At 41.9% G+C, this 25,780-nt stretch overlaps 1 protein-coding gene across 2 annotated transcripts in view; it reads left to right on the forward strand.

Moving 5' to 3' along the window:
* CA10 (carbonic anhydrase 10) overlaps positions 1–25,780 on the forward strand; it is a 437,829-nt gene that overhangs the window by 322,204 nt on the left and 89,845 nt on the right. For both annotated transcript variants that reach the window (XM_048488424.1, XM_048488425.1), the window contains one exon: positions 20,174–20,359. In XM_048488424.1, the coding sequence (XP_048344381.1) occupies positions 20,174–20,359 (186 nt within the window). The remainder of the gene's footprint in view (positions 1–20,173; positions 20,360–25,780) is intronic.

A 25,780-nucleotide genomic window follows, 5' to 3' on the forward strand; every position in this document is an offset into this window, starting at 1 on the left:
CCCACACCTCACCTTGCCCCTTTGATGGCAGGAGGAACACATTCTGACAGCATGCCACTATGGCTCCATCCATAATGAGCATTCATGGCAACATCACTATCACGGATGACTTGAAAGCAACAACAGATTTCCCTGTTCTAAAGGTCCCACTTTGCTGTTGCAATGTTGAATCAAGCCAAGTGGAAGTATGCCACTTGGATACCATAAGAATTGGATCTTAATAAATGCATTTTTAAAATTTTCTACCTTCCAAGAACCCTTCAAGAACTCTTTCTACATTGTCTGTCATGTGACCCTTAATTGCATGCTGTGGAACCCTGCAGAGGATTTTGAGACCTGTTTTAGGGAGCATATGCCATTCATTCTTTTGGGGACATTCCTTTCCTCTGTGTGAACTCAGAATATCACAGAGACTAAACACATGCAATAGACCTCTTTATGTGACCTTGCTAAGAGAAGATCAGTAATGGCAGAACAGTGAAATTTCCAAAGAATTGCAGGATTCCCTGTAAAACACTGGGTTCCCAAGACAGTTGAAGTGTATGCCATCTGCAGTGGACACTTGTTTATCCCAGGCTAAAAGTTTGACAAGCAGTATGAGAAGTGCAAAGAGCAATAAGCTGGAGAAGTACTTGCAGCTCAAAAGGTCCCTGACACAGCAGAATTAAAGCCCTTGGAGAGACTCTGGTATCAGATCAAAGAGGATTTTGAGAAACACAACAGAGTGTCTTAATTAATTTCTAATCCTTTCCTATCCTTAATCTTCTTCCCTCTCATAGGAAGATCTGGCTTAATGCATTCCTTGTGCACATGTTTTGCAGGCAGTGTGTATTGCCTTCTTAGATCTGTGATTTGTTGGAGGCATTGTGTCAGTGAGAACACTATTTATTTCAGGCTAGTACTTAAATGTTCTAGGCGTTGTGTAACATGAAGAAAGAAATGTTAACCTACATATCCCAAAAATGCAAACTTTGTTGCACTGTATTGTTAAAAAAAAACCTCTCCATTTTTTTAATACATGTTAGAGTGATAGTAAAATCTAGATGTCATATTTGTTAGGAGGAAAAATGTGCGTATGATATCTCTTCTCTGTGGCGTTCTATTGCTGACTTCAACTTTAGCTTTGAAAGGACTAGGAGAAACGTAGCAGCATTTTGGATATATAAATTAACATTATTTCTCGTTCATCAGTTGGCCAACTTTGTATATTATTGTCTGCTCAGACTGGCAATGGTTCTTCAGAGTTTAGGCAAACATTTTTTCCCAGTGCCTAGTTCTTGAGACCCTTTCTTAAGATCCTTTAATGGGAGTTACCACAGTGACAGACAGACAGACAGACAGACAGACAGACAGACAGACAGACAAATAGCTCTTCCAGATCTGTATTTTTCAGAATTTCAACTCAATGGCCTTTAAGAGTAAGGAAAGTCAGATGGGATGAATAATTCAGAAGTTTTCCTCCCTGTTTTGAATGCAAGATTTTAAAGAATTATATAATAATTTGAAAAAGAATTAAAAATATTCTGTGTACTGGCACAAATATGTAAAATGAACTCATACGAAGAAGACATCTCAGTTCAAGGCTTTTTACATTTTGCATATAAATACAGAGAGTGTGCTGAAGTCGCAGTGGCTGTGGCAGAGTCAAAATTGAAAAAAACATGAAGAGAATGTGGTTCTTGTAAGGAAGCTGGTTTGTTCAAAAATCATTTGTTTTGTGCAACCAGAGTACTGGTATAATAGTGAGAAAAGATGCACTTTAAAAAAACCTAAGGCAAAAATATGGAGCAAGGAAAGTGTGCAGGCACAAGTGCAAAATTTATTATCAGCAGTCCAAAATCCATTTTTGTTGCTGGAAAATGACCAGAGCAGAAGGCACTGCAAAAATCCAATGTGGCAACTGAGCAGAACTGGGGAAATCTGTTTATTCCTAAAAGCTATCCACTGAAGAGAAATCCCTGTTATTCTGATTTTCATACAGAGACATATTGACCAAGGCAACCACTGAATTCACAGTTAAGGCCCATCTCTCTTTTTTTCTTGCCCCCTACTGGCTTGCTACTTAGTAGCCTGTTACATTGTTAAGCCATGGAAAGAACAACAAAAGAAATGTGGATCTTTTTCCTAGTTAGCAGATTTTCTCATTGCTCTTTGTTACTTCAGATATGGTTAAAAAGGATTTCACTTAAGGTTGGGAAAGACAGACTCACTTTCTTATATAGATATGATTGTTATTTCCCCCTACCTCTTTGCCTTCTTTATCTTCCCACAACAGAGATGTAAATAAGGCAGGGGTTCTGAGAGATGCTCTGGATATGATGTGGAAAGGGCAGAGATAAAATGATCTTCCCATTCAGTGTGCTGCTCCTTTGGAGGAGAGGTACACAATTAATTGAAGATAAAGCAGAGGAGCACAGGGAACAGGTACACAAATCAGGTGTCTTGTCTCTCCTCCTGTTTCATTAATCATATCTGGGATGGCTGCGAAGTTCTCTCATATAAGAAGTGGATTAAGAATGGAGAAGGCGGGAATTAAGAGACACCACCATTGTAATACAGTGTCTTTCTAGGCTTTGTACTTTTGTATGCATCCTGATGTTACTTAATCAGTAATGTTGAGTTTCACAGATAAAATGTGTAGACCTCTGTAGATACAGGACACATGACACTGCTTGTGAATCAGTTGGTTGGCTTGAGGAAGCACCTGCTGGATGGCTACTGAGAGATAAGCAAGTGTTGAATTCATAAACAAGCTTGTCCCTTTGGCAGTGGGGATCACATTAAACATACAAGAACCTGCTGGGTATACATGGAATTCTTTGCCTCGTGCACACTTCCCTTCTTTGGATCCTGACCATGGTTTCCCACTCAGCCATTCTGCATCTGGATTGAGAGTGACTTGCAAAGATGTAACATTGCAGAGCAGTGCATACTCCTGTTATGGCACTGAATTCCCCAAAGCCCCCTTGAATGAATATCAACAACTGTAAAAGAGCTGTGGATTACACAATGGTAAAACCCAAATGCATGAATTCAGTTGCTTGCTGAGGCAGTTTGTGTCCTACTTTCCAAGACTTTCATAGCAAGCAATTACGTATAGGCTCTGCTTATTAAAAAATAGTGTGCCAAAATCAATACAGCAATATTTTTGCAGAAGAAAATTGAATTTATTAAACAGGTTTGGCATTTTAAAGATGATTAAATGCCTTGTTTATTGGGTATCAGAGAGACTTTCAGAATATTTGGCACTGAAAAGAAAGAACATAATAAACTTTTCAGACTTTAAGTAAAATGAAAACATTGATTTCTTTTTCCCCCCTGAAATCATAAAAGGAAGGCTTGGATCCTAGTATCATGTTAGGTAGTTAAACATATTACAGATTTTTACTATAAGAGAAAATGATAAAGAGAGGCAAGTGTGTATTGAACTGTCTGTTTGGGATATACAAGGAAAGCACCCAGCCAATTCTGAACCCCCAAAGTTAGTCTGCAAGTACGTATTGGAAAGAGGGCTGAGCAAGATGAAGGATGGACCACTTTAGGTACAAAAGATAAAGATGGTGTAGTAATGCACTGCTGACCCAGCAGCACCGTGGTAGAACGTTGGGACGCCAACGGACCTACGGCCTTCTGGTCGCACCGCACCCCCACTCCTCATCCCCCTATGAGTCACGAGTCATGAACTGATACTGGCTCAGTAACTCGGCGCAGGGACAATGGTCTTGCCCCCAGGTGAGGATTAGGCTCAGACGCTTACGCTCCTCTCCGCACGTAGCCAGGTGAGATCATGCATCACATGATGATCTCCAGGTCTCCCGATCTCCCGCTCATCTCCCTACCCACCTCCTTTACACGCCCACAATGAAACCCTAATAAAAGGTGCCAGAGACCAGCGCAGGGCAGAGTTGTCAGGATCCGCGAAATCCAGCGCTTCCTGTTGCTGGCGGCTCTCCACCAGATGAAACCTCCTCCTCGTCTTCGCCTATTCCTTAGCGACGACCATGCGGGGATGACTACAAGCTGGTGCCGAAACCCGGGAATCCTCGAACCTCCACCCTGCTCACAATCGGTCGCCTGGGGAAGGGCTTCGCGATGCCGAAGTCCGCTGGATCGGCGCATCCAGGGACCACCGTTTCGGTATCGCCTGGCTCCTCTGGATCGGCGCATCCAGAGACACGCGTCCTAGGACACTTCTCTCGTCCGACGGAACACCGGTGAGTATGGGAGCTTGCAAAAGCAGGGCTTATGACAAGCACGTTAACGAACTAAAAGCGTTAGCGAAATGCGGCAGGGTCTCCATAAAGAGAGGGGAGCTGCGCAAATTGGTTGAGGAGATTGAAGCTCAATGTCCATGGTACCCCGAGGGGACATTGAATCTTAAGGATGAAACATCGGTACTCTTCGCACAGAGCCTCGCGCGCCGGTGTCACTGCTACTGACGTGGAGACAATGTTATGTCGCCATCAGCCTGCAGACCTATGAAAACTCCCTTGCTGTGAGGCCGCCCTCCTTCGATCTTTCACCTTCAATTTCACCCCCCGAATTTTCTCTATCCACTAATTTGGGCGCTTCTGTCCTCCTTCTGCCTCACTTGCTTCCTCGCCTCCCTCAAACTCTCCACATTTCGCACTCCGGCCCAGCCGCCTCCTCCTCTCGCTCCGCCTTCCGCCCCACTTCCTCCCTCATTTTCTGGAGCCACCGCACCGTCAGCGCCACGTAATGGCCCGGGTTTCAAAACTCTGGCAGAGCGCATTAACCACGATCTGAGGAAGGAAACCCTGACGGAAGATGATGCCTACCTCACTCGCGGTGTCCAATGCCCGCCTTTCCCCCGGTCCTCCTGCCTCTATGCCTTCGCGGATCTAATCTAAGCTCAGCTGATCTAAATCTCGTTGCCTGCCCCTCCTCTGCGTTTCCACTTCCAGCTCTGCTGCGTTCCTGCTATTTCAGAAATCACCATGCCTCCGTCAGTGCCACAGAATGGCGCGCATTTTAAACTCCCTGCAAAAACCACTGATGTGCGGCCGGAAGGAATGCTGGCGGACGAGAACACCAACATCGTGCCACTATGCCCCCTCCGTCTCACTAACCAACAGGCCTGCCCTGCTGAACCCTCCTCAGAATGTCACATACAGGACAATGAGGCATGGAGAGGGAAAGACGTTCGCACGATGGCCTTAAGCCTAGAGTCCTTCATAAAGAGGAAGCCCCCTTGGCCCCCTCCAGCCGTAAGGTTCAAGCCAGATTTCATAGCCTCTGAGCACATACAGGGCCCTAAGCTCCAAGCACCCAGTAACAGCAAAATCGTCAGTACCTCAGAAGGAGCAGGATCCCAGCCTGCGGAGGAGCCGCCCTGCGAGACCCAGATGGTGGGCTTCTCGAGGTTGGGTGCAGCCATTCTCATAGAGATTCAACACGTGCCTGCCTCTAGGACCCTGTTTGAGCCAGTTTGGAACCACGCCATAGAGGACAAAGGCTTGCGCAATTCCCCCATCGACCCCCAACTAATCTTTTCTTCCACAGCAACACGAGGAACTGCCGACCCCTCCCCCCTACGGGGGTCTGGATGCTTAAACTCATGTTATTTCCTCTTAGGTTTGTCTTCAATTGTCTGTTCAATGAAAATGATCCAGTTTGGAAACACTTCCTATGGAATTAAGACAAGGACTAACCCCACTTCCTTTTCACCCCCGCTTATATTGATAAAATGCTCTCACAGAAATCCCAAATATGATTGAGTCGCCTTGTTTAAAATGCTCTCACAAGAAAACCATCTTCAGCAAGAGAGAGAGAGCAAGATCTTGAGTCAAAGTTGCAATCCTCCTCATTACATTATATATGCTCATGTATGCTTATGTATGTTCTGTGTGTCTTGCCCTTTTAAAAGGGACCCCTAAGGTTCTTCCCTCATGAGAGGAAATTTCCCCATTGCCTCTAAGCTATGCTCTTATGCTTCAATTTAAAGTTTCTCTTCTTTTGATTATATGTGCCAATGCCTTGAAAGGTGTCACCCATTCTGCCTCAAGCCACCTCCATTTTAGTTTTAACCCTCAAAATTCTTCTTCAAGCCTTTTCTTGAGAACCTTTTCCTTTGTCTACCTGAGCCTACACTGCCACATTGGCGTAGCACAGGCTTGTATGTGGAGCCAGAATTATTTCCGTGCTCCCACATTTTCTGCTGAGTGCCCTCCCTGGCTAGTCACAGTGCCTGGGGGCTCTCTCAGCCACACCCACCTTACACAGCCTCCGCTGTGCAGGTAGGAAGCAAGTTCAAACCCACCAGAGTCCCTTACGGGAGGTGGGGAGTTAACTTCCAAAGCCCTCCTTTTCTTCTACGTACCCCTTGCATTCTCTCAAATGGGCTGACTCACCACCTCAACACCCAGGATTTGAAAAGGGTTTCAGAGTTGCTCGTGTGATCAAAACTCAAGCCCAGGAACTGTTTTCTTTGCATCTTCTCTACATCTTTCCTATAGATGCTATATTACGATATGACTATAATTGTGAATTGTTTAAGTTGCTTTGCAAAAAACCCACACCTTAGACGGTGATTGGGATCGTTTTACAAACAAACATCCGACCTGGATATGACCTCTCCCTTCTCCTAAGCCTTCGGGCAATTCCCTGCCTTGTATCTGCGCCTTGAATGTTGCAGAGTGATGGATTTATCGGAATGGGCCAACTGCGCCCTAGCAAGCTTGGCCAAAACAAACGAAAGAAAGGGGAGTAGTTCCCCCCCCCTATTGACCCAATCAAGGTCTCATCCAGCAGACCATATCCAAAGTACTCTTCTCTATTCTCTATCAAAAAATTGCCCCAGGGCTCGAGCTTTCCATTGTCATCTATAAGAACTAACTCAGCCAGCACGCAAAAACCCCTGGGGGAAAAGCGTCGCTTGTTTTTTCTCTTCTATACAGGAGTCCAGCTTCGCCATGCCAGGCCAGCCCCATCCCGGAGATGGAGCTGGGCCTCCCTGGAGGATCCGACCCCGCCGCCCTGTTGAGAGAGCCCGATCACCCCCCAGCCTGGGCCAAGATGGGAGGGACCTCTCTGGAACCAGTACCCATTCTTCCACGGAGATCGCAACCCTCGCTGCCCCCCAGGGAATGGCAGCCTGGGCCAGCTATGGCTCAAAGGTTGACGCTGTGTGTCGCTGCTCCTCATCTACAGCAGCGCCATTCTCTCTCCCTCTCTGCCCCTGGCTGAAACTTGGAATTGCAGCCAGGAACATTCCTGATAGATTAACCCTTGGAACTCTCCGGCTGTTTTCAGCCTCCTGAATAATTGTTGGACCACGCCCCCTCTCCCAACCTTGCTCGTGAGAGTCACTGAACCTGCAATGCTAAAGACTATCAGTAGCTCTCCCTACGCTCTTGAGAAACCCATGGACTCTAACGCCATCGCTCTGTAGCTTTGGTAGTCAAACAGCAAGAGCCATTGGACAATTATGCAACCGCGGGTTGCCTTCCTTCCTTACATCTAGCCTATGTACTGTTTAGCTATGTTTATTGTTTTCATTTATATGATGTCGCCTATCTACAAACATGCATGTCTTGTATATATTGTTGCCGACGCAATGTCTGATGCCTTGCCCCTTTATGCCCATTGGAGCCGACCTCCAAGGGAATTGTTGAGTACTATGACCCGACTGATTATTGAAGTTACTGCATGCCTTAATTTTAGAAGTTATCGTATTTGCTGTTGTTGCATTCCCGCCTATCTGCCTGCCGGGACTCTCTACTGCCGTCTCACCATTGTTTTGCATCAGGCTTCACCTCGGGAGCCCAAGCACCGGTGCCGGCTCCGCCTCCCTCGACCCCCCTTCTGTCGGGCCCTTGACGCAGCGGCTCCTAGGCCAAGGCGGAGTATGTTTCCCTTTCGCGACTCCCTTGTTAGGAGTCCCCGGACGCCTTGTTTCATGTAACACTAAGACTATCGACCGTTCTGGCCACCTGCAATGTCCTTCGCGGTAAGTCTACCAACTTCTACCTCCACCGGCTTCTGGATGCCCTGGCCTCCGAAAGGCAGCAGGAACTTCATCAAAGCGACCTTAGATAGTATCGTGTCGCTATTGATTACTTGCTTTATTTGTTGTTGCATCCACCAAGGTTGTGAGAATGTACGCATAATATGTGTTGCTTTAACCTCTCTGACGAATTTCCCCAATTGAAGGATTCATATGAAAGTAATGGCGTGAGCTGCAAGAAGTTGTATCTAATCTGAGGAAATATGATGTTTTGCCCCATTGGTGGTCAGCCCTCTGGAGCTGGCTGCCGGGAGGATGGTTGAGATGCTATTGTACAGCTCTGCATTGGTTTTAATTGTATGCTCCTGGAATTATATCGGATCTTGTTTCGTTCAGTGTGGTGTCTAATGTTGCCTGTAACGGTGTATGTAAAGAAGCCCTCGAAGATTTCCCCTGCCCCTTAACCAAGTTCTAATGCTACACAAGCAGCTCGGTCGAAGCTTGACCAGACGGGCGGAGGAGACGAAGCGTCCTTTAAATCACCCCTAGCATTTCGGTCCCCCTTCTAAAATCGTAAAAAAGGAGGAGATGTAGTAATGCACTGCTGACCCAGCAGCACGCGTGATGAGTAGAAACGTTAGGACGCCAAGCGGACCTACGGCCTTCTGGTCGCGACCGCACACTACCCTCATCCCCCCTATGAGTCACAGGGTCATGAACTGTCTGCCAGAGCTCCAGTCACCGGGCGCAGGGACAATGAGTCTTGCCCCCAGGTGAGGATTAGGCTCCAGACAGCTTACGCTCCTTCCTCCGCCCGTAGCCAGGTGTGAGATCATGCATCACATGATGATCTCCAGGTCTCCCGGTCTCCCGCTCATCTCCCTACCCACCTCCTTTACACGCCCACAATGAAACCCTAATAAAAGGTGCCAGAGACCAGCACAGGGCAGAGTTGTCCAGGATCATCAAAATCACAAGCTTTCCTGTTGCTGACGCTCTCCACCAGATGAAACCTCCTCCGCGTCTTGCCTATTCCTTAGCGACGACCCTGCGGGGATGACTACAGATGGGATGCAGGTAAGTGTTTAAAGAAGATGATGGGTTAGCAGACCAGAAGGCAGAATAGTCTGTTGCAGTGATAAGTGACTGAAAGCAATGACCCCAGACTCACCTGAGGACAGCATTGGCCAAGACTTGCTCACTGAGCTTCACAGCTAGTTGGATTTAGAAATCCGGGTTCACCTCATTTTAGTTTTGACATTCTAGCCATTACTCAACACTGCTTCTCAGTTCCAGAATCAAAAAGATCAGTTGCCTATCTTGTGGTAGATCTCTGCCCAGTGACAATATCACCCTCCAAAGTCCCTTTCTGATTCTGAGCATGGAGTGCAGTGACGGAACAAGCAACAGCCTACTATACTCTTTCTCACCAGAAGATGACAGGAGATTTGTGAATTAATCCACCATTTCCTGGACCTTTTTTGTACTAGAATGGTCCATTTGGGCCTTAATCCTTACCTAGTTCTGTTCCCAAGGCACTACTACACAAGCAGAGCATTCTGGAACAAAGAATGCCCAGGAAATGGTAGATTAATTCACAAATATCCTGTCATCTTTCAATAAGAAAGTGTATAGAAGTGAGGCATCTTGTTCAAGACTAACCTTCCCTAGCAATTTTATACATGGCAACCAGTTCTGAAAGAACTATATATGATAGTACCAGCTGCATAATTAAATGTGGGCTGGTGAAAAGAAACATCTGTGCTACATAGGCCCTCTGGTCTGCAGGCCTTCAGCCAGAAATTGAGATACCCTTTGATGACTGTGTCATTGCCAAACACCAAGGCCTAAATGCAAGAAACTGAATATGAATCTGTTTCATACTTTTTCTTATATATATATATATATCTCAAGTATCCACACAAAGAACAGTGTGCTGTCATGGCCATGAAGATAGAAAGGACTGATATAATTGCCTGAGGAAAAATCCTGCTCTCTTTTCCTCCATTGGTTTGTACAAAAATTCAGCAGGAACAAGAGACTTGGACCCTGGATGGTGGAATCACTTGGAAATGGTGGCTATATTAGTTAGAATTCAGAAGGAGCCTATTTGTATGACCAGGAAAAGGAGGAAGAAAGGGACAGGGAGATCCTGTCTCCATTTTATGTTTTAGGAGAGATGTAAAGGAGACTGGCACCCTTGCCCTTTCCTATTAATCAGGTCTAACTCCATAGGAATGTCCATCTTCTGTGAAATAACACTGTGGACCACTTATATCCACTCAACTCTAGCAAAGCCAAGCAAAGAGATTATTCTTATTCAAGGAGGCTGAGACACAGAATAAAGACTCCCTATTAGTCTCAAGGCCCTCTTATTGAGTAATTTTGGTTGTATAGAGGGCATGTCATGTGTGCACAGACATTTTAAAAAGTTAAGAAAACTTTTGTTGCTAGTTTGAGGAAGCTGCTTCAAAGCCAACTCAGATGGTTCTATGAACCAAGCTGTTGTTCTCAGACTGCAGCTGGTTAACTGTCCTTAGGTGGTTAGGTGAGGACCAGGCTTAATCTGCACTTGACTGAGCTTCAGATTCATTCCATTGGCCTCTGGGTAAAAGGTTCAATGTCTGTGCAAGATACATTTCGACAGTGTTTTTACATGTATTTATATTGCTTTAAAATGTATTTGTATTGGCTGTTTTTTTACATGTATTTATTTTACATGTATTTATATTGCTTTAAAATGTATTTGTATTGGCTATGTTTTAAATGATTTTGGTTATGCTTTATGGAAACGCTGTGAGCTGTCTTGAGTCTGTTGGGGGGGGAAATGGCATACAAGACAGAAAGTGGCATACAAGACAGTTCACAGCGTTTCCATAAAGCATAACCAAAATCATTTAAAACATAGCCAATACAAATACATTTTAAAGCAATATAAATACATGTAAAATAAATACATGTAAAAAAATACATGTAAAAAATGAGTCTTCTGTGGCCATTGCATTGTAGGTCAGCTTATTTTGTGTAAGATGTGTGTGAAAATATTAAATGGGTGAAAGAAAAAATCAGGCAGAGCAAGAAGCAGCCAAAGGAAAAACAGTATACAAATTTATCAGTAAAATGTGCATTCTTATCATGCGCCAACTAAGGGATTTTGCAAAAAAAAAAATGAGGTCACATCATCTGTTTTACATTTCATTTTTGAAACCAAAACTTTTAGAAACCTGATTTGCATCACTTGAAAGTGCTATTTTGGGCAAGTGAAAAACTTTGCAGGCAGCTAAGCATGGATGGGCTTTCCAAAGGACTGTTTCCAAGCACTAAATTCTTGGAATGCCGAAAACAACAACACATTTTGAAATGTGAACGTTTCACTAATAATCCTATTATAAAAGGTATGATTGCTTTTGACTTTCACTTTTATTACACAGTTAAAGTAATATCGTTGTTCTCAGGGGGGCAGAATTCGAATTATGTATTTTCTCCTGGTTCCCGTGTTTCACTGCATACATTGTGTGCATGCATGAAAAAAGGCTGCAAAAAAGGGGCACTCTCTTGCACACTGGAAGAAGTGATAGGCAAAATAGCATGTATCATTTGCATGCTGCAAAGGATTCGCCCCTATGCAAAATTGATTTTATTGAGGTCAAGTTTCAGGTTATTTAAATGTCAGTTTGCCTCCAAGGTAAAGCCTTAGGCATTTTCATGTAGCTGTGATTTGTTATAAGTTAGCATTATTCCAATACCCTTAGAAAAACTTGGTATCGGTGAGTTAAAGAGGTGAAGAATTGCCTTGATAGATTGGACCAGGGGTAATGTGGATGGCCGCTGGTCCCTCTCCCCCAAAAAACCTGCTGCTAGCATCATGATCATAGCTATCTCATCCTGCTTGATGGAAATATGTCCCCCGTCCTCTGGGACTTGGCCAGCATTGGCGAGGGAAGGGTCAGCCAGATCCTTTGTGCTGCATCATGGAGACTCTGTCCCTGCCAATGCTTTCCAAACCCTTCACGGGACAGTTGTCTCCTTCCTGCCTGCACCAAAACGAGGGCGGGGAGAGGGAGAACTGAAGAATTTTGGGTTCAGGTTTTTTAACCCAAATATTTTGAGCAATAACCAACTTTATCTGGCTCTGGATATTGGATTTCTTTGGCTTTGCTGACAATTTCCAGGTTTTAAAAAAACCCTAAACCCGAAATTTACCAATATCTTTTATCAGTGCTCATTCTTTCACCTTTTTATTGGGTCCATGTTCGTCAGCTTCCTAGAAGCATCAAACTGGACACTTGAAAATTAGCATTCTACATGGCAAACGTTTGGTTTGATCCAGTATGTTTTTAAAGGAGGAAGAAGAGAAGTTTGGATTTATATCCCCCGTTTCTCTCCTGTAAGGAGTCTCAAGGCAGCTAACAAACTCCTTTCCCTTCCTCTTCCTACAACAGGCATCTTGTGAGGTAGGTGAGGCTGAAACAGTTCTAAATGAACTGTGACCAGTCTAAGAACACACAGCAGGAGTAGGGAAACAAATCTAGTTCACCAGATAAGAGTCTGCTACTCATGTGGAGGAGTGGGGGATCAAACCTGGTTCTCCAGATCACCTGCTCTTAACCACTACACCATGCTAGCTCTCAAACAGAAATCAAAGCAACAAAGTACTTCAAATAAAAAAACCCCTTTAATGGCATATTATAAATAATTAGCAAAGTGCATAAAATCATAAACAAATCAAAAGTTTGTTTATGGCAAGGAAACATCCTATGTCTTCAGCTTTCTGTTATGGAAGACATAGTGAGTTCTGTCAACCATTATTATAGATAGGAAATGAACCTTCGTAGATGTGATTGCTTCATTCTTATCTGCCAACAAAAGCTTCACACAGTCCTTGTCAGAAAGTTCTTTCTGATCATCAAGCAATTAACCAAGGACAAGTGTTCGGGCTTCTTCATGTAAAAACAAAGTACTTAAACCAGTTTGGTGTAATGCAGTGGTTCTCAACCTGGGGGTCTCAACACCTTTGGGGGTCAAATGACCTTTTCACAGGGGTCGCCTAAGACCATCGGAAAATGGACTTTTAATATTTTATATATACCAATTTTATGGTTGGGGGTCACCGCAACATGAGGAACTGTATTAAAGGGTTGCGGCATTAGGAAGGTTTGAGAACCACTGGTGTAATGGTTAGAGTGTTGGATTAGAATTGGAAGCTCAAATTCCAGTTTAAATCACTCCTCTACCATGAAACTCCCTGAATAGCATTGAAGGCTTTCATGGTCAGAATCAACTTGCTATTGTGGGTTTTCCAAGCTGTGTGGCCATGGTCTGGTTGTTTAAGCTCCTAACATTTTACTGAGATCTGTAGCTGGCATCTTCAGAAGCATTTCACACAGAGATTACTGTGACATGCTACTGAAGAGGCCAACCACAGAGGCAAGTAAAATGTTAGGAGCTAAAACAACCAGACCATGGCCACACAGGATAAAGATGCGTAGGTGGATGAGTTAACAATGTATTATGTTACAAAAATTAGTACAACTAAGATAGCACCTAGTATATTTTAGATTCCTTCCAAGTAAATACCATTTATTGATCAATTTAAATATTTATATCCCACTGCATGAGGGACCCAAGCAGGTTTTTTTAAAAGTGTAATAGGTGTGCCGAACAGCAACAAAATAAAAATTCAGTACAGCTCCAGGGCTGTTCCAGGATTGAACAAAGTCAGCTCATGCAAATCCTCAAACTAAGCATCAAGAGACATAAGCCCTTTGCCCTTCAGCCTGTGCCAAAAGGCTCGTTCCTCTGGCCAAGCCCAGACTTTTAATACCTGAAAGGAGACAGGAAACAGTTCCTCATCCTTGATCTTCTCCAGCCAACAGTCTTGTCCCTGAAATTCCCCTCCCACATCTTCCGCCTACTCCTTTCCACATCAGACAGACTGCGTGCAATGGAACTAAATTGTGCTATTTCCTGCAACTATACCTGATAAAACCAAGGATTACTTACAAAGATTTGGGGTGATGATATTGAATACATTTCTGTTGTGGCTTTGTTTCGTGATTGTTGCAGTGGATGGATTTTGCTATATTTGTAGTTTAACATTTGCAGAGGGCAAAGGGGCAGCAAATTAGATTTCTCTCAGTTTCTCTGAATTTTACTTCAGTTTTGTTTTTGGAATAACGAGGCAGAAACGTACATACAAGAAAGTTGAAACAGGTGATGCAAAGGTGGTTATTTTTTTCTCACTCATAATATCTGCATACGTTGTAGTATTAATAGAAAGATTTGCTAGATTATGCAGCACAGCCAATATTGTCAACCTTCCCATCTCATATTATATCTAGTTGTTTTCTTTGTACCAACATCAAAGAAATGTAATAATGTTTCTTAATTTAAAATGTATTTTACATTAGTGGATTCATTTTTTTATGATGAGGTAGAATCATCTTCCTGATAGGGATTAGAATGTGGATCTTCCAGATATCTAGTCCAGCTCTCTAACCATTATACCACACTTGCTCTTTTAAACAACTACCATCACACTAGTTTCAGAGATTTTAGTGCGTATCCTAAAAAGATGGGATTGCTCTCCCAGCCTGAATTGCAGAGTGTTTGAATGAGGAACAACAGTTTGCTTCTATTGTTTTTATTCTAGTGCCATAAATCTTCTTTACCAGTGAAACTGTATTGTTCAGACATTAATCTTTTCCTTACCACAGATCAGAAGACATCCTGATGAAAGTTAACTCTGCTCAAACAAAAAAAACTTCCAGAGATTAAATGTAACACTCCAGTCACCACTTTTCATCCAGCAGTTGGCAGTGTTCTACTATTTCCACAGCTGGAGCAAATCTTGCATACTGATGGCAGCAAGGCAGTTCTGAAGGGTGATACAATTCCCAAGCCCCGCTATCAGTGGCGCTGTTCCACTCGCCTGTCTCCAGCTTTAGATGTGAATCAAGTAAAACATCTTTTGATTATTGTATAGCAGTGCTTTTGAACTTTAAGAGATTATCAGCGGCAAGGAGAACTGCTTGCAAGGAGCAGTAAAAACAGGGCTATTGCTGTTTTGATCTACACTTGCCAAGAAACCAGGGCAAGCAAGGACTATTGGCAGGAAACAAATAGAATTAAGCCAGGATACTGTACCAGATTCATACATAATGTAAAGCCATTGTTCGGAGTCACTGTGATTAATAAATCAGTTTCCAGTTCTGGTTTGATGTAGTTAATGTAGCGGCCCTTGTTCACAAAATCAGTTAGCTCCAGTTAGTTGAATTAAGCACCCAGGTTTCACATGGGCTCATTCCGCACATGCAGAATAATGCACTTTCAAACTGCTTTCAGTGCTCTTTAAAGCTGTGCGGAATAGCAAAATCCACTTGCAAACTGTTGTGAAAGTGGTTTGAAAACGCATTATTTTGCGTGTGCGGAAGGGGCCATGGTGTCTGAACCAAGTCTCTGCCTTGGTTGTATTTGTTCCATACTTGGAATCAGTATTGTCCCTGTTTCTCTATGGGAGAGTCAAGTCTTATGGGATTACAGGAAGACCTGGTTTCTTCCTTTTGCCTATGAGGTTTGTCACTGACAAAGCTGTTCTGCAATAAAGATCTCTCTTGTGTGCTGGGGCTGGAACCGAACTATCCTTCAAGCCAGCCATTTACACAGCACAGTGCTGAGCTAAATAGGGTATGAAATCCAAATGGGGAAGAACAACACCTTATTTCAGCTAATGGCTGTTCTTGTATAATTCTTATTTTAATCTACAGCATGAATTTTAATAAGAGAAGAATAGCAGCAGTTAATGCCACACTGTAGTTCGCTCGCCTTTAAAACAAATAAGAACATTTTTCAGATAGCATTTAACCAATGTGTGATGTTGCATAAATAATATGTAGTGAGTTTAGTAAACAGAGAGTAATCATGGTAATGTATGTAGATTGAGAAATTCTTCACAGATACAGTGTGGGGGTGGGGGGATTACAAAGATTTATTAATTCATTTGGGCAAGCAAATAAATCAGGGCTTCATAAATGCAAAGGTCACTGCCCCTAAAGTTCTAGCCAATGCTTTGTTGCATGAGTTATGATTCTGTATTGGAATGACCTTCTGTAAAATTTAATGAAAACTAGTTGAACTTCCCAGTATTCCTCAACATCAGATGTGGGTGTGGCTACCTCCTGATGGATCAGGTGACTGAACTATGTCTATCTGATGCTTATTCAGGTTGTTTCTAAATATTTGCAAGGAGAATGATCCTTACATGTCTCATAGCACAGATTTGACGTTGCATTCAGGAGCAATGCAACAGGTTGCTCTGGAATGTGAAACTACAAAAGGGTGGAAGTACTGGGACCAGAGATGCCAGCAAGCAGCTAGCAACAGGCAGAAATGGGAGGGGCAGTGACATGGAGGGGCACCATTAGCATAACAGTGATTTTAACATTTATTTTCTCCTGCTAGCTGATGGAGTGGCAGTTAAGAGTATGCATTTGGATCCCACTTCTCCCAGTATAACCCAGACCACCTCCCAATATAATCCCCAGAGGGTAAACTCTACTGGAAAAAACCTGTTGGATATCCCTGGCACTAGAAGCATCCAACTGACCTCAACCAAGGCCAAAACATTTTCCGTTTTACTTTTATGTTCCTCCCTCCTGTGGTAGCCACCCTGGAGCTAGGGAATTTTAATGTAATAATTGTAGGGAATTTTAATGTAATAATTGTATCAAAATGAGAATTTTGATGGGATTTTAAACTGATATGAATCTAATACAATATCCCTATACATAATTGCCTAAGGAATGGAATGTCTGGCAATAAACCCCCAGTCAGTAGGCATGCAGATCTCATGAAGCACCCATTGGTGGGCAACATTCCATCCTGTCCCCGCCCACTTTTCCCTGATCCAGGAGCCTCCCCCCCACCCCGAACAACAAACCAGCATGCCAGGGCAGCGGTGAATTGCCACCCGCTGCCCTGTCAAGCCCATCACCAGCCTCCACATTACACCTTCCCCCACCCCCAAAAACAACCCAACCTAGCATGGCAGTGAATTGCCCTGCCACCCTTCCCCCCAAAACAAACAGCAGGACCAATCTGACAAGGACAACAATCACCAACCTTGGGTAAGTCCAGCTGGGGCTCGGGCAGAGACTGGTCTTGGGCTGCTCTTCTGGGAGAAGGGAAAGGCGGTCTCCCACCTGCCCACCCGCCTTTCTATCTAGAGTTCAGTTTATTTTAATTTAAAACAGGGTTTTGTGCTAGTATTATATAAATCTCATAAATTTTTGAGGGGGCTGTCTTCAAAGCTATGGCAACACAACTAGAGAAGCTGTAATATGTACATGTTTGTGTTGCAGTAGCTTTGCAGACATCCCACTCAAAACTACACTTGCATAGGATTTCTAGGCTAAACAAGCTTTATTCATCTCCTTTTCACAGCGAAATAGCAGACAGATGAGCTACAAGCAGAGGGGAATCACCATGGGGAATCACCATGGAGAATCTCCTGCAGCACACAAAATGGTGGATGCCACTGTGAAACTGACAAGAGCTCTGTGCAGCAGGCAGGAAAAAGATCTGTTTTGGCTGACTGTGCTTGTGTTCACCTGTGCTATGAGAACACAAAATCCCACAACAGATCTTTTTATAACGTCCTAAAGACGTTATATTTGTGATGTGTGGAATCCACCAAGGATAACCAGAAACTTTTGGCTTCAAGGTTTAAATACAACTCAAAAATTTGCAGGAAATTTCAGATTTTTAAAGGAGCTGCTATATGGTTAGTTTTGTATTTCTCTTTTGCCACTGACTTGGTTTGTTGGCACCAGCAGCCACCTCTAGAGCTATCCTACAAGCAACTCAGGGAATCGGCAGTGAAACCTTCATAGTACTTCATCTTGTGCTGTTGAAGTGGGCCTGGCTTCTTGCCTTCAAATTTCAGATTTCATGGGAAGTTCAATAAAATTATAAACTTTACTACCTCTAGAACTGTGAGACAGTTAGATCCCAGCCTAGAGCTGCTGTACCTTTAAAAAAAACCAGCCTTCCACTCTAATTAATGTGATATCCACAACTAAATTTATAGGCCAGTTTCCAAAAAATCCTTTGTCTTCCAAACCCTTTTTTATTTGAAATGTTATTGTAGGTCTTCAATCACAAAAACTATACGCCCCAGTGAAAACAGCATATTTGTGTGGGGGAAAGGGGGCAATCCAGGGCTGCAACGGGAAAGACAAGAAAATTGGTGGAGATTGTTACTTTCATGGAAATGCTCCATTATATTAAGGCTGTGAGTCTATGAAGGGTAATGCATATATTCATCATTTCAGTGAAAACAGATCATCCAATTCTATAATCATTTCACAGGTGATGCCAGAACCATTTGATGACAGAATCCTGGTAATCCTCTGTGAACCAATATTTGAAATACAGCCTGAGTGTTTTATGGCATTCTGTAGGATTTGCCTTGGCCCTTTTGTGCCACATCACATCACAGTGCTGTCAATGTAGGTACAGCAGATGCTGTCACAAATCATCTATTGTGCAGATCAACTAATGTCAGACGTGGAAATGTCTTATCTTTTTTTGTTTAACTGTACCACTGTTTTTAAGAAACATGATTCAAAGGACCACAATAACAGCAAAAGTATACAAAGATATCTAGATTTCTGTTAAGACACAAGACAGAATTCAGGCAAAAAGACTGAAAATATATTCAGCATTGCCGGGCATGCAAAAAAAAAATCCCCCAAAAAACAGGACAGGCTTAAAAAATCAGCCATGGCAGAAGAAACCTCAAGAGGCTTTCAAAAGAACCTTCCTACATGGCATAGCAGTGCAAGAAGCCAGACAAGTTACTTTCTTCAACACCAGTGTTATTTCTCCTGCTGTGGGTTAGAAAACTTTGAAATCCCATGCACAGGGAAGAAAGCAGCGATCCTAGCTTAGGTGTAGGAAGGTATAAATATCACTCCCCGAAGAATTATTGAGATTTTAAAGCTGAAATTCCATACATCTAATGTGAATGATGGTAACTCTGAGAAAAATCTGCATGACGAGAAAAAGAATTATGACACAGCCTCATCCACATTGTTTGCTGATTGTGGCTTAAAGCAGAAGTCCAGAAAGTTGGACACAATGAAGTAGGTACCTTGTCTCAGGATCTAAAAATGTCAGAGTTTACAGTTGTCCAATACTCATACCACCTATGCCATATGAATGGTCAAGTACACGCCAGAACAGACATTACTGACATATCTGGACTGTGGGGAGTTAGATATTCACTGAGCTTCTTTCCTCACTGCAATGAAAATGCCTTGCATTTATATCAGGCACACAAAAGATTTCTTCCTTGCCTTGCAGATATTGCTTAGACATTTGTATAGCACTGATGTACTCAGTATCCACCCAGCATTACAGTTTTTCAGTGTTCAGAGTAAAAGCTAATATGTGATTTTAAAAAATGCAGTCAAAAGCAGAGAACAGTCTATTTGTCTTGAACAGAGGATGTGCCATCCAGGGCTAGAATTGTGTTAGCTAGCAAAGATCCTGTAATTATATGGTTAACATGCCTTGGAGCCAAGTGCAGACTACTTGTGTTGAAAACTGTGATGAACAATATTTTTATCCCCACCATGTGCTAAGACAGAAGGTAATCGTATATGTTGGGATTCCTTCTGTTTCAAAGATGATCTGTTCTGCTTTCAGCCAATTGTTTTTGATAAATTTTTCAGTAAGAATGAATTTCTTGAGTTTCTGCTGTAAGTATGATATAAATAATTTATCCTTTGGTTGAAATATTTGCCTTTTGAGTGCCTGAAATTTTGTATGTGATGCTGTTATTCAAGTCCCGTACAAGGAATACTTTAAAATTCCTACTTATTTAGAGGCAAACTAATCACATTTATTGTGTTTCCCCATATACAGCTGGCTTAAATATTATATATGCATTAACATTGTGTGTGTGTGTGTGTATAACATGAAATATATGTTCTTATTAAAATAATTCATTGAACAGCAAAATGATCAAAGCACAAAAATGAAACCCTTAAGGGTTTGTAAATTGACTTCCAGTTTTTATTTTATTTTTAATTGCTTCTAGATCAGCCAGGCAATATTTGAAACAAAACCAGACAATATTTGAAACAAAAATCTGAAATGAGCTAAGTCTTGCTACCTTCACATTATTTATTTTGCTTTGTTTAGGTCAGTGGAACAATGTATAATACAGGGAGGCATGTTTCTCTACGACTGGACAAAGAACATTTGGTCAACATCTCTGGAGGGCCCATGACATACAGCCACCGCTTGGAAGAAATCCGATTACACTTCGGCAGTGAAGACAGCCAAGGGTCAGAACACCTACTGAATGGACAAGCTTTCTCTGGGGAGGTATGTCAGTGGGCTTATAGCTCTGAAAAGAGCAACAAAATAAGGCTGGTGTGGGTGATTGTTTTTGTTTGTAGCCTCACTTATAACTTGCAGTTCAACATTTTAGAAAACACAGATATTAACTTCAGTAAATTCTTGCCGTTTGTGGGAGATGAATTCCCAGGATCACTCCAAATGGTGAAATCTGCAAATACTGGGAGGCAGGGTTCTCTTGCCCCCTCGTAGCAGAACAACCAAATTTCCCACAAAATGTAACGAAGTCATGGTTATGATGATGACACAATTGAGGTAAAACCAGATTGGAGATTACATAATACGATCAGACTGAAGACTTCAAATATATTTAATGCTAATGTTTACTTTGTGCAGAACAAAAAGGGGGAGGACATTTGAGTAGGTCAGCTTTTGTCAACATTTTGCTGTAGTTTGGAACCGGAAAGCAATATCCAAGGGAAATACACAGCATGAGCATCAGTTTCCAAACTGTATAGTGGGGAATCCTGGAACTCCATTGCAACTTATTACAGGTTTCTTGGGGGAGAGACATTTCTAAAATTGGAAGGACAAATGAAAGAGATTATGTCTCTTCCCTTCACTCCAAGCTAAGTCGGGAGGAGAAGTGATTTTTTTTCTGTATTGGAAATGAGGAGAAGAGACAGATTATCCTCACCTTTTCTCTGGGGCTTAGGCTGATAGCTTGGGGCAGGGAGAAGAGAATGGGAGAAAGCTGGATCACTACCACCCCACCATCAAATCTGCAACATATTAGCAAACTTGTGAGGCAGCAAAGTTTCCAGGATTGAAAATCAGAAGAACCTGACTTTGACCTATTTTGTTCAAGTCAGCTGCCATTTTCTCAGCAGGAAATCAGAAGCCAACTCCCAGATGATCTTTCCCGTCGCTTCTTGATTATGCCTAACAAACCATATACCGGTATGAGATGAACTGGCAGGTTTTTGAGCATCTCTAGATGAGACACTGTGAAGTCTTTGCATGGAGCTCCTTGCTTGATTTTTTTTTCTCTCTTTTAGGTAGCTAGTATACAGGATCCTAATTTTTATTGGTGGGGATTATGTTTTTCTCATCACCTCTGACCGGATGAAATGCAATGTTTGGAAAACAATACAGGACTTGATACAAGATAATCCTATGGGAGGCCATTTGGGCTAGGAACACATGCAAATAGAGGCCTTGGAAATACCCCTCCCAGCATCAAATGGCTCCCAGACAGAACCATTACATTCCTAATTTGAATTAAATTTCCATATACTAGCATATTTTAAAATACAAAATATCAAGAGTTCCATTCATACAACTCCTGGTGTCTTATCTGGATTGGCTCACTGTGTGTGTGCTGAGTGTACATTTTAAGTAAAACGAAGAATCTGCTTTTGCATACAACATATGGTTCTTCAGTGGACAAGCTGGCATGAAATGATTACTGCAAAGAGAACCATCAAGGGAAAAGGATAAGGAATTTAAAGTCAGTCCATTATAAACTTAGTAAATTGGGACTGGTTGTTTTTCTAACCTCAGTGGTTTATCTCTAGCCATTAGAAACAAAGTAAATATTCTCTGTCAGCTATAAGCATTTAGTTGATATCTCTATAGATTTTCAGGGGGTGTTCCATAAACAAAAGGACAGGGAATGCAATCAGCCAGAAATATCTCTTTCATAAGCCCCAGTTATATGAATCATAGTTGTAAGTATATTCTGTACACTTTGCTAGAGTCTGCAACATTGCTATGGGCAGTCTTCTGAGGATCAGGTGCTAGATTGAAACGGTGGGAAGCCCAATTGTGATCAGTGCCAAAAGATAGTAGACAAGTGTCTTCAAAAAACGTCATCAGAAATTTAAGGCCATGATATAAGGCAAGATGGAGTTGGACAATACTGGAGATTCTGCTGAGAAGATAAGATCAGGGTGAAGGACAGAGGGAGCCTGAGAAGAAGTCAGGTAGGCAGATTCTCTTGAAAAAGGCAAGCCAGCATGGTTGGGACATGCAGGCAGGAACATACAGGATCACCTATTTCACAGTGGCCCAGAAGGTCTTAAAGACAATTAGGGTAGGATCACCAGGGGTGATGGGAATCTGCACATAGAATCAGACTTGAGAATCTAGGTTAAAGAACATAACCTATTTTTCTGCCCTTACAAAGTTGCTTTCCCACGTCAGGGATCAGTAAGGAGGCTTGGAGAATTTCTAGTTTGAGTTTAGATCAGTCAGTCATTGACCAGCAAGGTACAAAAGAATTAAAATCACAAAAATTGCAGAAATTACAAAAATATAGATTAAAATAGATAACAAAATGAAGATAATAGGCATCAGAAAATTCAAGACAGAAGCACATAATAATGAGTAGAGTGTCCAGCTAATAATAAATAAGAATTACCTGGCAGATCCAGTGGAGCTCTGTCGGGCCTTCCTGATTTTACTAGATATCCAGGCAAACTTGGCAACAGAATGCGTTAGTTGCTTATTTGTATCTGATAGCAGTATTTTAATCTTTTCTTTCTTAGCCAAAAAGGAGTTTGCCTGGTTGTGGGGAAGAAGCATCCAACGTATCTCATCATAATATGAGCATTCAAATAGTATATGTTCTGTATTTTCAACACCTCCTATTTGATCGCTGCAAATTCTGCCCTCAATTGGCACTCTGTTATAAATCCCATTGGTATAGTAAGGAGAAAGGGCATTATAACGGAGTAGGCTGTAGGCTCTATGATAGTTAAGGTTAAACAGAGAAGTAAGATAAGGCATTATTGAAAGTCTATTTAGCATTATTTTACTGAAAATTGGGTTTTGGAGTTTATTGAGGTCATGTTGCCTCTCGACATCTCTAATTCTAAGTTTAACAAGATCCCTAGCTCTGTCATAATTCATACTTGTAATTAGTTGTTGGGAAAGTCCATAGTATGACAGTTTCTGTAGTACTGCTCTAAGCCATGGGGGAATAAATGTATCAAGCAAGACCCCTCTGGCAATAGCATAGTCTGAGCCAATATAGTATAGCGTCCATAATTTTGCCTGTACTGATATTAGTCCAGTCTCTATATGCAATGCAGCATTTGAAATGTTATTTGGAAGCTGTAGAATAAACCTCAGAAATTTTGATTGGGGACGTTCGAGATTGCAGAGGGAGCAGGTTATGGTGAGTGGTGTACCATAAGATAGTTACGCCAATGAATTAGCCTTGAATAGTTTGATGGCAGCCGGGATATGACGACCACTTCTATTCCAATAATAATTTCTAATGGCATCAGAGCTTTTAGATGCATTTGCAATAACATATTTAGTATGAGCCATTTGAGTTTAGATCTATTTTATATGTAAGAGGACTTCCTAGTGGATTGTTCCTGTGCTGATATTCCAGTGACAGAAACCAGTTCACAAGGAAGGCTTCATAACACAATTCAGAATTACACATTGATAGTTGAACCTACGTAATAAAACAGAAACAATAACAGAGACAACCACACAGACTCCAAGGTTAAAGAGAAACTCAAAAAGCAGATGGCGATGACCTAACTATTCTCCAAGAGAGATTTGTTTTTTTCTGGATATTTAGACACCTGTGTAACTTCCAAGTATGCGGGTATGTGTATATGTATCTACGTATCTATGTGTATGAGAGGGTTTTACATTCCCTCATTGCAGATATATACAGAACGCCTCTTGAAGATAAACAACTATTTTACAGTCCGGACCATCTATCGCTAACTGGTGATGAGTCAATTAATGCCCAGCATTTTCATTGCCATCATGGAACAATGAGTGTGTGTGGGGGGGGGGGGGGGGGGAAATTGTAGCCTTGTCAAATGATGTTCTTATAATTGATGGTTATAGTTTTCTTTGCTTTACAGAGTTATATAGCTGTATAACAATCACGATCAGTATTTTAGTGAAATTACTCATGTTCTAAACATCTGATGACTATGTGTCTACTTTAAATTCACTGTTTATTGGGGGTACTGAATGAAATATTTGATGTTGTTGTTTAAGCACCAGACATTCCAGTAATTTAAAAGCAGTGTGTGCATAACACATTTCTATATTTAGAAGAATATTAAAGATTAGACTGGAAAGAAAACAGGAATAAAACATAGCACTGATTTTGAGATAAAAGTGTGTTTTGGTGATCATTTTGAAGGCCACATTAGACAAGATGATTTTTTGAGTCTTGTCTGGGGATCTGACTTTCATACCATCACCCACACCTCATGCTGCTAAGAACTCAGTTCCCAAGTATGCATAGCCCTGGTTGTGTCCACAGTGGGGAAAATTTTTCCCTTCACCCCATTTCAGGCTGGAAAAATGGTGTAGGGGGAAATTGAACCCCTTTTTTCCCCACACCAGGGTCACAATTGAAATTGGGACTCTGCAATGAAGGATATGGCTGATGGAAACAGAATCAGTCAGGGAACCCAGATCTAGCTCTCAAATATCATCTAGCTGAGCCCTGCATGATCTGCTTTGAAATAACAATCTCACTATTGAGAGACATTTAATGCCATAAACTGGGACAGAGAAAATATAAACATCACTGAAACAAAACAGTGCCAGAATTGAGTGAAAACTGGCCAACAATTTTTAAAGGAACTGATCCAGCCACTCTGCTATGGGTACTATTGGAGTTACGCCACTTTCGTTATAAGACTGTAGGAGACTTCCACGTATGAAACAATGCTTGTCAAAGAGGGAAAAGTGCTTTAATGAAAATTTTAAAAAGGTGGTTTGCCAGGACTATAATAAGCAAGGTGCTTCAAAGAAATAGGACAGTCATAATTTTCTTCTCAAATGTGGTATTCCAGAATAAGGAACACATCTTTTTGTAACAACAAATATCATTCACATCTGCAAAATGGAATTGGGTTTACAGAACATGTATCAATTCAAAGTCAAATGAACACTCCATATTAAGAAGCATTAATAAAGACCAGGCTATATGTGAAATGTAAACTATGTAATACAGCTCACTATGGGCTTAATTAAACTCTTGAACTTGCAGCTCCAGATGGTTTATTAAGGGGTTTTAATTTTAAAAAAACTAAAACAAACATTCACAGAATACATAATTAAAATATATTAATAAAAATATGCTATAATTTTATCAAACACCTGTCAGGTGACATTGCTTGGCTAAGCTATAACTTCAAGCTCTAAGGCCAGCTGTTGCTGTGGTGTAAGGAGAGCAATATAACAGATTCCCCGTAAAAGGCTGAAGTAGGTGCTTCCCTGCTGAACTTTTAATACAGAGTACACTGAGGCCAAATTTTCATTAGTTGGTGATTGACTAGTGATGCTCTGGATGCCATGCACATGGCCGTGTATATATCATTTTTGATAAACAACCATCATGTCTCTCTACTGAGAAGCAGTTGCCATTAAACAACTGTAGCGGACCAAGAGTTTCATTGC

Source organism: Sphaerodactylus townsendi, linkage group LG03 (assembly GCF_021028975.2).
Source record: "Sphaerodactylus townsendi isolate TG3544 linkage group LG03, MPM_Stown_v2.3, whole genome shotgun sequence".
Lineage (NCBI taxonomy): Eukaryota > Metazoa > Chordata > Lepidosauria > Squamata > Sphaerodactylidae > Sphaerodactylus > Sphaerodactylus townsendi.